The sequence below is a fragment of the Halyomorpha halys genome, unplaced genomic scaffold, assembly GCF_000696795.3.
Source record: "Halyomorpha halys isolate HHAL.00 unplaced genomic scaffold, Hhal_1.1 Scaffold985.1, whole genome shotgun sequence".
Classification (NCBI taxonomy): domain Eukaryota; kingdom Metazoa; phylum Arthropoda; class Insecta; order Hemiptera; family Pentatomidae; genus Halyomorpha; species Halyomorpha halys.
The window spans coordinates 99,610-111,060 of NW_027106112.1; the positions used below are offsets into that span (position 1 = coordinate 99,610).

The following is an 11,451-nucleotide window of genomic DNA, read 5'->3' on the forward strand; positions in this document are numbered from 1 at the left end:
GCCAACCCCATAGGTGTGGATCATGTTGATGAGCTGGTTTACAACGGCCAGCACACCTTGAGAAAGTAGAAAAAGTTATACATTTGGGAACTGAGGTGAACTGCAGAAACGACATTAACCCTGAAATCTGCCATCAAATTATGGCTGTAATAGGTGCTGCAATGTACTCCAGAGGCACCTTAGAAGCAGAGAGGTATCTAGGCCTACCCTGGCACACCTGAAACCTATTAGAGCCGTACTGATATACGCATGCTAGATGATCCCTACAAAGAGAACTAGTCTTAGCTCTTGCTAGGTTTCAGCGCCGAATCCTTCGTAGAATCTCTGAAGTGATATGTAGTGATGGTTTTTGTCGAGCTCGGTGATGATGATGATACTCGGTTCATTCTTGGCAATAAAAAAAAGAAAAATCATATAAGTTATTACAAAATCATTATTTTAATACTTACCACCACCCCTCTCGGCACATCTATTGAAAACTAAATAGAAATGTTTAATAAAATTGAAGAAAATACTTACTGACCACACATACTTTGGCAGTCCATATATACTAGGAAAAATGTTAGAGATAAGTACCATGATATGAGAGTATGAGCGTTCGCTGATGATAATGCCATCACATATAATAACACGAATGCCAGTAAGACACTAAAACAATCGGAAAGTGCTCACCAAAAAATATTACGGGAACTGAAAAAAATAAATACAAATGAAATGTATATGAAACGAAAGATGTTCAAAAAGAGAAGAAAATAGCATTAAACTTTAAAATCTTATAACATTGATGACAAATTATTGTGATCAGACAACTGGCCACATGTTTGGATCTGTCCAGGTTGGTAAGAATGAGAGGATGAAAAACTGGGCGATTTTTTACTGCTTGGAAATCTGTTAGGATGGACCCATACCAAAATGCCAGGGGAAGAGTTTGCAGTTTTTTTTCAAAATTACTCAGTGGACAAAATAAGGCTGTCGTTCGGAATGTCTACCCACAAATGGAGAGCCAAACAACCTAACAAGAATTGATCTCTGAAAGAATAAGTAAAAAATTGGTGCATTTATGAAACTAACATTATTTTTCAAATTGGAGATGGTCGGGGGGTGCGGTCAGCAAAGGAACAACATAAATAAATAAAAAATATTTATTTATGCCAGGCATAAATAAAATATTTATTTATGTTGTTCCTTTGCTGACCGCACCCCCGACCATTTTCTCCAATCAGTAATCTACGGTCAACTATATACACCTCAATATTATTTTTCAATGACAACAAATTTGGCTCGAACTTGAAAATGATTGACTTCAAAATGAAGTAGGCCCGAACCGGTTTGCTTGATTTTTACAGATTGTGAAAAATTTACCCACAAATAAATTTAAATAAATAATTGTATATATATATATAGCTTAAATAATCATAATTTTGTTTCCTTGATGTTGTTCTAAATATTGGTAAAGATATAATAAACTTTGCCATAAAAATAACTAATATTTGTATGCACCTCATGAGGAATATAGAGGAGCAGGAAATCCCAGCTTTATAATCTGTAAGCATTATTGATTCGACAATATGGTCATCACTGTAAACCGTCATATTTATCCCCCGAAATTTTCGGATACTCATTTTGATGTTGCCTCGTACAATTTTAGCACTGGGTATTTGCTAAAATAAAGAAAAAAATACCGTTACTGAAAAATGTATACGATAACAACAAACCTTGCAATCCGATAAAAACAAACTAAGCCTATGTAGTTGCTAAAAATCAGTGAATTTACCTACCAGTTAAAATTTAGGAGTGATGTAAATTACTGTCTGACGTTTTTTATCAACACTGACTGTCCGATCATTTCTAAAAACGAACAAGTCAACTGGAAAGAATTTGTAAAGAGTTTTGACTCGTTAATTTTTTATCAAGTTGCTAACTGCCAGTTCTTAAAATTATAGGGAACTCTTAATTGGATTTTAAATATAATTGAATTAGGGCAGACAGCTATCTCTAGAGTTTGTGAAAACTTTTTCTATTAAAAAAAAAAGAAGAAGAACATCTTTAAAGCTATTATATATTCTATAATTGCTAGAGTGTAGAATAGTTTGGAAAATACTTTTTCATTTCTTCTGCAAATGTTCGTTATCATGGTATTATATTGACATTCCGTCCGTATTTATACTGAACTTCTGTTGAAATGATCGGTCTACGTGTTGGAGATCTCGTTCATCTGCTTGAGAATACTTTCTTATATTCTGAAAAAAGTAAAACGTTTAGAAAATTTCTAAATATGTTTATGGGTGCTTATTCTGTGGGGACGTTGGTCGTTTGTCTATTAGCAGCGATCGAGGGTGGATTCAAGAAGACTATGGAACAAACAGCCTTCTACATTGTGATCGGCATCATAACCAGCGCCCAGCAGGTCTATCTACTCTGCTATCAGGATCAAGTGAAAAAGATGGTAGACATTTTGAAGGGCTATCAAGAACAACACGTTGGAAAATGGCAGACGGAGATGTTCGAAAGAGATTCGTTGGGGGTTTGGAAAGTTATCAGGTATTACAATATGGTGATGGGTTCGTACAACGTGTTCTACTTCAGCCTCCCGTTCGTGGTGGATTTAGTTGGTGGCCTCATCAACCCCAATTTTCCAGTGGTGAGGTTTCCTCTACCGAGCCAACAGTACGTCGAAGACTACGAACCGAGGAGTTGGGGAAACGTCTTGTACTCCCTCATAGGAATCACCACGGGGATACTCACAATTGAGATGAATATAGGCATAGAGGCCTTGATCTACATCTCCATCATTTACACCAAAACAGAGCTGAATATGATCAAGAAAAAACTGTCGATAATCAAGGAGGTGATGGAACGGAAGGGAGATAACTATCGCATGGATGTGGTGCGCTTGATGAAGGATGTGACGAGACACCACCAGAGCACGCTAGAGTAAATATTAAAGATTCTTTATTTTTAAATATTTCACAAATGTAAGGACATTATCCAAAAATGCCATGATCTGAATGATTATTGTACTGTGATTAGAAACAAAAATTTCTAGTTCAATTTCAAGGCTATTAAATTAGGTAATTGAAAGATTATATTATATTACAATATAATTACATTATGTCCATTATATTATGTTGCATATTATATTACGTTTTCATCTGTAATATTTTAGTTAAATGGTTGAAATACCAGTCCTCTGTCATGTCCTCGGCTCTAGGTTACGTATTTACACCGAAAAGAGGAGTCGGTGAAGTTGAATTACTGGATTGACTCATTTTTAGAAGGTTCGTCACTAAGTTTTCATGTTTACGAGAACCTACTGGTTATAGCCATTTCGATCAAACTCACGCTCACAATTATGTGCCAACAAGATTTTAGCCCACCCTCTGCACAAAACGGTTTTAAATATACGACCACTTAAACCGAGACAGAAGGGAGATATCCGAAACTCCTTATAATAGTCACCGTACCTTAGTATCCTCCCATTTGTCATCATTTCTATGCAGAAATTTTATGAATTATACAATGTTTTATTTTGATCTCCTGGCATAAGTTCCTTCATCGTGTTTTTAAATAGTGCTACATTTTCAAATTTCTTACGTTTTATGATTAGTCATATAATTTATATGTAGCTTTTAAAATCTCGAATTTTTATCTGTTATCCCAAACTTTTAAAATTAATATTCTGCTTAAATTACTCAGTCCTTACATCAATCGAATTCTAAAAAAATAAATTTGGAAACAAATTATAATGTATTCAAAAAGCTTGAGAAAGAAATTCAATAGTTCAACTAATTTTAAATTTCTATCCAACTATCTCAAGTAAACATTGATTAAATCAACTCAATTTACATTCATAAACTGATTCTCAACTATTTAAAAAAAAATTATGACGTTTATTTTCTGCAGTGGAATTAAAGAGGTAGACTATAATAATTCATCCTTTACATAAATAAACATAAATTATCTAAACTACCTTCTTATTTTAGAGATTATTGGAATTCGACCTTTTTTTGGAGCTAAATCTGTGGTTTTCCTTCTTTAGAATAATAATAAATGATTGATCATTTTGTTAATAATTAATAAATCATAAATATTATCACACGTCCCATCACGGTCACAGTATTAAAGTAAAAAAAAAGTCTGTGAAATTTTGTTTAAAGCAACAGTACTATCTTGTTTGGTCATAGGCAAGTCAGAATCCTTTCTTGTGATTTGACTAGTGCCGGTCATTTTGACTGCTTTTGGAAAAAGTTGCTTTAGCACATTATTTAAATTTTTTTATGGAAGTTGATCAGTAGATCATTTACAAGCGAAGGACTAGATGGTCTGGCTTACAGACAGCGCTCTAAATTTAGCAGTGCGACTGAATGGATTTTTTTAAAAATTCTCATTTCAACTTAATATTAGTTGATATTTGTAAAAAAGAAGAGTTGATCCAGTATGTTTACCTTTTCAAGACTGGTGAATAGTTTTTGATTAAGGTAAATTATTTGTTTCCTTCTGTCAAAGAAATGTTTTATTTATCTATTTCCTGTTATGTAAGTTCCTCAAGATGTTAAGTGGATCAAACTATAGTTTGAGGAAAGAAAATTAAAATTAATTACTGCATTTCCTCAATCCATTGTCACCTAATGAACAGGCAAATAAATTGATAAACTGACTCGAGAATTAGGCGTTCTTAATTTTATATTTTTGGCTTTCTGATATCCTTATGATTAAAAAATTCTAAAACCATAAGCCACCCTCATAAAAGGAATTTTTTTCCTGAAACCATGCCAAAAAAAAACTTCAGCTTCGTCTTATTTGAAGGCTCTCTAAAAATCATTCTAGACGTAAATTGGTGAAAACTAATGTTTGAAATTTGAAAAAAAAAACTGTTCGATTCCGCATTATTTTGACAATATTAGATCAGCTGCATTATATTAGGCCTGTGATTTTTGCATAGATGAACATAAATTTCATGGGAAAGAATAAGAAACTGCTGCATTATGTGTCTTGCGATTTTTTTTTTTTTATTATTATTAATTTTATTATTTAATTTTTTATGCACTTCACTTTCATGGATTTCAAATGTATGCACGAAATTAGGACTTAATGTGCAGAAGAATCTCTAAGTTCATATATTCAAATATGTTCAAGTACACCTAATTATATTCGACCTCATGTATGGAATGACGTGGATTTCCAAAACTGCTTTTTCTGAAGATTCAATCTTTATATTAACTAATACAAATTTTTAATAGATTTTTTTTCTCTTTTAAGCTACATCGTGACACTTTTTCAATGAACATCTAAAAATTAAAAAAAAAAAAGGTTAAATTTTAAATACATCTAAGGCTAGTGTAAATTTATTAGTATGTTAGTAATTAGTAAGCATTAATATCAATGATGATTTGTTTAATTAAAAGTTACAAATATAAGAAAACAGAATACTATATGGATAAAAGAGTTTCTGAAAAATTGTTTTTTCCATAATAATCCAAATCTACCTATTTAAATCATTAATGGATTAGTTAACACAAAAGTATTGATATAGAAGATGATTTCGTGCTCTAAGAATAATAATACCAATAATTACATTTCTTTTTACCAATCATTAAAAGATAAATGAACAAATGAATGAATTATATGATTATTACAGGAATATTCCTAAATAAGTATGATTAATCAAATAATAATGTATCTTACAATTATTTAATCAGCAATATTTATTAAATAATATGAACACTACAACAACTATTATACTACATGCAAATTTGCTTTAATGATTGTGTAAATATATCATAATGGCTGTGATATATAAAAAGAATTTTACTAGATTGAAGAAATTTTCCATAACTAAAAATAAATTTAGTAATATTAATTAATTAAGTCATAAAAGTACTGCAAAGGTTTTATGAATTTTTATAAGCCTACTATAATATATAATATATTTTATAATTCTCTCAGGAAATTAGCTGGCAAAATATTATTTTACGAAAATAAAAAAAACAAGCTGCAAAACAGATTTAAGAGATCTAGGTTAACAAAACTATACTTAGTGCATTACCTACCACTTGATTACCATATAGTAATAAGTGTTTTGTGTCTACAGTAATACTAAATATTTTATATTAAATAATTCAGTTCAAAACTTATTTTATTTTCAGGGGCTTGGATATGATGGACAACATTTTAGGATTTCCTATAGCAGTGCAAAACACAATTTATTCCATCTGCTTCTGCATTGATTTATACGTACTGACAATTTTTGTATGTATATATTTCTACATCCAACAATTATTTTATTATTTAAATAAAATCTTCCATCATGATTAAAAAAAAAAATTTCAGGATAGTGAAGTGAAACCAGGGCCTTTCATTGTTAGTATATTTTCGTTGACTATGATGGCGATCATACTCTTCCTATTTTGCTACATCGGAGAGTCACTGGAAAATACGGTAGGTAATAAAAAAAAAATATCATTTTAATACAATAATTATGGACCGTTTAAAATTATGTACAAAAAGGTAGCAGAATGTGATTATGAGAAAAATATATTTCACATTTTTCTGAATTTCGAATTATAATAAATGAGCTGGCCAAAACGTAAATAAGGAAAACAAATACCTGTCTCACGAAACAGTTTTATTTATTTTACTTCTAAAACACCGGGCAAACGTATAAAAACCACAATTTGTATTGTCAAAGAAGAAAATATAAATTGTCTATACTTCTATAATTATACTTTTTGTTTTATTTGTATTTCCTCTTTTTACATTATGTAACAAGAGATTTTTTTTCTCTATCCCACTTAGCATTAATTAGGTCAAATAAATAAAATTAAAAAGTATTTTTAATTTAAATAATTAATTATTTTTTAAAATTCAATTTAATAGTTATTTTTAAAAGAATAGGTTTTATAATTTTTTTTAATTCAATTTTTAAAATGAGTAATATTTGCTCAACGAATTCCACCATTAATTATTATTTTATAAAAACTCTTTGGTAAAGAAACTATTAAAAGATAGTTAAAATACGACACATTAGATAAATTAACATTTATTAGAAAAATAATTTAGAGAATAATTAAAGGCCATCTTTATTTTTTAACAATGTTCCTCTACCATCATATTATTGCATGTACCCCCTTGTTGTATAAAAGGTTTTCGAAATTTTTTTTAGTTTCGGTTTATTTATTCCAAAATATATTGAACCTTTTAAAAAAACTTTTAAAGTCTTAAACCTTTAATAGAAATAAAATGGGTATGGGGGTCCATTCTAACAAAAAAGGGCGGTTCGAGCAGGGCGGTTCTAAAACTTGAGACGCGCCAACAACACAAGATACTCCTTCAAAACATCGGAAGAGGGAAGAAGTCGGTCTGTTATTTTTACTTGACAATATAAATTTTATGATGAAAATCTTAATTTTTCATTCCCATAACATCGCTTATGACTTAATAATAAAGAGATAAAATTAATAAATAAAACTTTTCTTAACTCATCATAAATGTTTTCATAGTTATATGAATAAACAATACTGGTGTATGAATTAATTTTGAATAAAAATCAATTGTTTTACCACCAAAACGTAAATAAAACAAATTTGTATACCTCCATCAAACAGAAAACCCTAAAGAAGGCCTGCAGTGTAGATCGAAACGATAAAAAAAAAATTATTTTAGCAAGATCCTCATGGAATCGTACGTCCTAGGTCGAGTCCTAAAAGGTTCATCCAGCTCAGAAAAGGAGGGCATGTTGCTTTTTGATTCTTCGATACCTTTCAAAGTTCAGCCGAATCTACAGTACAATTTTTGTAAGTTTGGCTAGGCCTGTTTAATGCAATAATAAGGGCCGGTTGCACTAATGTCCGGTAAAACTAAGATTTGTATAACTTAGCTTTGTCCACGGGTTTAATAAAACTCTCAAAAATTAGCAGCATGTTTCTGGTCTACAGTTACCGTTACTAAGGTTACCTGAATTTGAGATAACTGTCGGTAAATCGCGTTAGTGTTCAAATTACTAAGTAGCGTTTGAAAATTCAAATCAAATATTGTTTGAAATTTAAAAATATTAAGTTTTTCATTTTTATTAAACTGTTCTATTTTTTTCTGTTTTGTTTTTTAATTACTTACCCACAGCTAAGGTATGTAACATTATAGTTACTACAAACTATAGTAATTTTTAATCAGTGAATCATAATTTATTAAAACAAATAATGATATCCTTTTTTTAAAATTCCATCCACAGGAGCAAATTATTATTGTTAAAAAATATTGCCAACAATATTGAATCAAAAGGCTGCAATTTATGTAAACTCAAATAACTGAAGTTTATATAAAATAAATAGAAAGCTTGAAAAAGTATCTTGATGTCATTGATTAAATTTTCTCATTAGTGTAATACATTGAAATTGATGTTTCAACATGCACAAAAGAAGCCCGAATATCTCCCCTAGAGACGAGAAAATTCTCTTATGCAGATTGGTAAAAAAAAATATACCAGTTTTTAATAAGAGTTTTAAATTGTTAATAAAGTTTGCCTAATTGTATTAGCAGCTTTACGAATAAAACCTGCTGCAAACGTGAGAAAGGTTGCATTGTATTGGAAATAATAATTTATTATTTTTTTTATCAACTTTCTGTTGGATGTCGTGAATAGGTGTTCACAGTAGTGGGACTGTAATATATCTAGAATAAGAACTTACTGGAAGAATTAAACATTTTAAAACTTATTGCAGGTGTAATTTGGTTTTGATATAGAGTGTGCAGGTAACCCACTAGTTGCAAATAAAGTATATCTTCTCAGTATATAGCTACAAAGGTTAAATTTATTATTATTATAGGTTCTTCCGATTGTAATGCCAAACATTTTTGAGCTGATCTATACAGATTATTGTATATTATATAGTTGTATTCAATGTCTTCTAGAATAATGAAGTGTTCGAAGCACTTTATGACGTCCCCTGGTACCAGGAGGGGCCACAGATTCGAAAGCACCTGACGATGATGATACAACAGGCAAATAAACCATTTGTCATCAATTACCATGGGATGTCCAATTTGAATCTACACAATTTTATGCAGGTATTATATTTTCTACAAAATTTTCAATAAGAAAGGAATTACTTTTTTTGCTAGTACAATATTTTTCCTTTCCGTTTGCAATGCTATTTCTGAATAAGAAAAAAAAATAATATTACATGTTCGTAACCTGATAAATGCAATTATGTGAGTTTCTCAATCACTGCAACAAACGTCGGGATTGGTTTGCCATTTTTTCAAAATGCTCATGTTGCGGCTGACAGTACGGAGCTAACTTTTCGAAATTTGGTATCATCATGTTTTCCAAAAAGGTTTAGTTAAACATTTATTAGTTCAGGTTTCTGTTAGCCAATATTGGACCTATTCTTTTCCTTTACATCACATATTTCTGCTTTCTCGTCTAGCTTAGCAAATATTAAATTTACCATCCATGTTTCATTTAAATTTAAAGACTCATTGTTACTTAAACTTCTAGTCCGCACACATAAAAATTTAATTAAATTTTAAATAAGTTAAATTACTTCAAAATCGAATAATCAATATAAAATTTCCTCAAAGCTTATTACTCATGATGTATGGTACCCCATCCCACCATAGAATTCAAGATCAGAGCTGTACTGTAACTACATCTGCATATTTTTCTGTAAATACATATTGCAACAATTAAATCCTTAAAATACAAATACCTTACGTCAACAAATCAACATAATAAAAATTAAAAATAAAGCTCTTTATTGCCTCCTTTATTTTTTCCGAAAAGAAACTGTTCATCTCTAATGATGGTTTTATAGAATAATGGATCATTGTAGGTTGCTTTAAGAGAACTATATTGTTTTCTCACTTAATTCTATTGTAAATTTCTAAGAGTGGCTTGAGAAATCTTTCATATAATGCTGGGATGGGACAAATCAGTGCTAGATAGTAGCTCCTCGAAAATCCCTATACTTCGAAATAAGTACCAATATCAACAATAATAATATGGCGATCACTACCTAAAAGAATATTTGAAAATAAATAACCGTTTGATTACAAGTAAATATTAATCGTATTTTTTAGTCATCATGTTTTTTTTTTTATTCCTGTCCAGGAAAATATAACAACTTTTCAATATCTTATACCAATTTAATTTATATTGGTTAAAAACTTTATAAAGTCTTAAATTAATTTACTTCTTTCATTCCAGGTTATAAACACGTCTTATTCCTATTTTATGATGTTGAAATCTACAATGTAAAACTGGAAACTATTTCTGGAATCGATTTATTTCCGACGTCGAAAATCTCTTTATTAATTTAGACTTACAACATACAATTATCAAGAGAAAATGTAGTTACTTACCAAATGTAATTTAATGATCACTAGCATAGCATTTTATTGAATTCAATAAAATTAAAAAATAAAAACTTAGTAGAGTTTTATTTCTTATTGAAGATCCTCTGGACGACACATGTGAAATGTAGTTATCTACATTTATTGAGAAAAATATTTTTTTAAATCAGCAATGCTGCCCAGATATATTGGATTATGGAATACACTGCATACTTATCAGTCCGATTGGATAAAATATAAACACTAATGTATAGTAATTACCAAAGATAAATTGTTTTCACATAATAACTAAATTTAAACTAAATGCAGTATTTTTTTATTACTAAATTAAATTAATTTGTTTTCTTATCTTTTTCCTATTTTTTTCTTTTTGTTTTGTTCTTAATTGTATCTATGTTATCTACTATTATTCAATTCATTATAAAAGTTTAATTTTGATAGTCTCATCCAATGTCACAACCAGTACCACCAGTTTGCACACATGAACAAAAGAATAAAATAAATAAACAATAAACGAATAAATAATAATCTGGAAAGAAATTAAGATAAAAAATGCATAGTACAAATAAAGTTAAAAATAAATAAATACATTAAAATCAAATGAATAAGTTAAAAATAAATAAATAATTTAAAAACAAATAAATGTGTTTAAAAAAGTTAATAATTAGAACTTCATAGGAAATGTCGTTTTTGATGAGTCAGGGAGTGAGTAGTATTTCATCTGAGCGGCCTTACATATTTGCAAATACTGATCTGGCTTAGAAGATGTTAGTTTCATTTTGTAAATGGGGATATACTATATACTCTATAATTATATATTATATATTAAATATATTAAAGAGTGGTATGTTCTAGCAGATTTATAGTTTTTTAATTTTTCGGCAAACTAATTTTCATTTAGTTTTTAGAACTTTTTTTTGTGAACCATGACTTACATCGAGTCTTCTACATTGAATATTTGAGAAATAGTTATCAATAAATCAATGGATGAGAGCTTAAATTAATATTCTTTTTTAATTACACATAAAGCCTGTACAAAGTTATTTAATAGTCTGATGTTTAAATAAATAAACAAGAATGTTTTCAAATTAGTGATCAAGG

At 29.4% G+C, this 11,451-nt stretch overlaps 1 protein-coding gene across 1 annotated transcript; it reads left to right on the forward strand.

Moving 5' to 3' along the window:
• Positions 1-2,122: 2,122 nt before the first annotated feature.
• LOC106687580 (odorant receptor 4) lies at positions 2,123-10,405 on the forward strand. Its single transcript, XM_014431554.3, has 5 exons — positions 2,123-2,934; positions 6,147-6,249; positions 6,331-6,438; positions 8,908-9,063; positions 10,205-10,405. Exons 1-5 carry the CDS (start codon positions 2,183-2,185, stop codon positions 10,253-10,255), a joined length of 1,170 nt encoding a protein of 389 aa, XP_014287040.3. The 5' UTR covers positions 2,123-2,182; the 3' UTR covers positions 10,256-10,405.
• Positions 10,406-11,451: the final 1,046 nt, after the last annotated feature.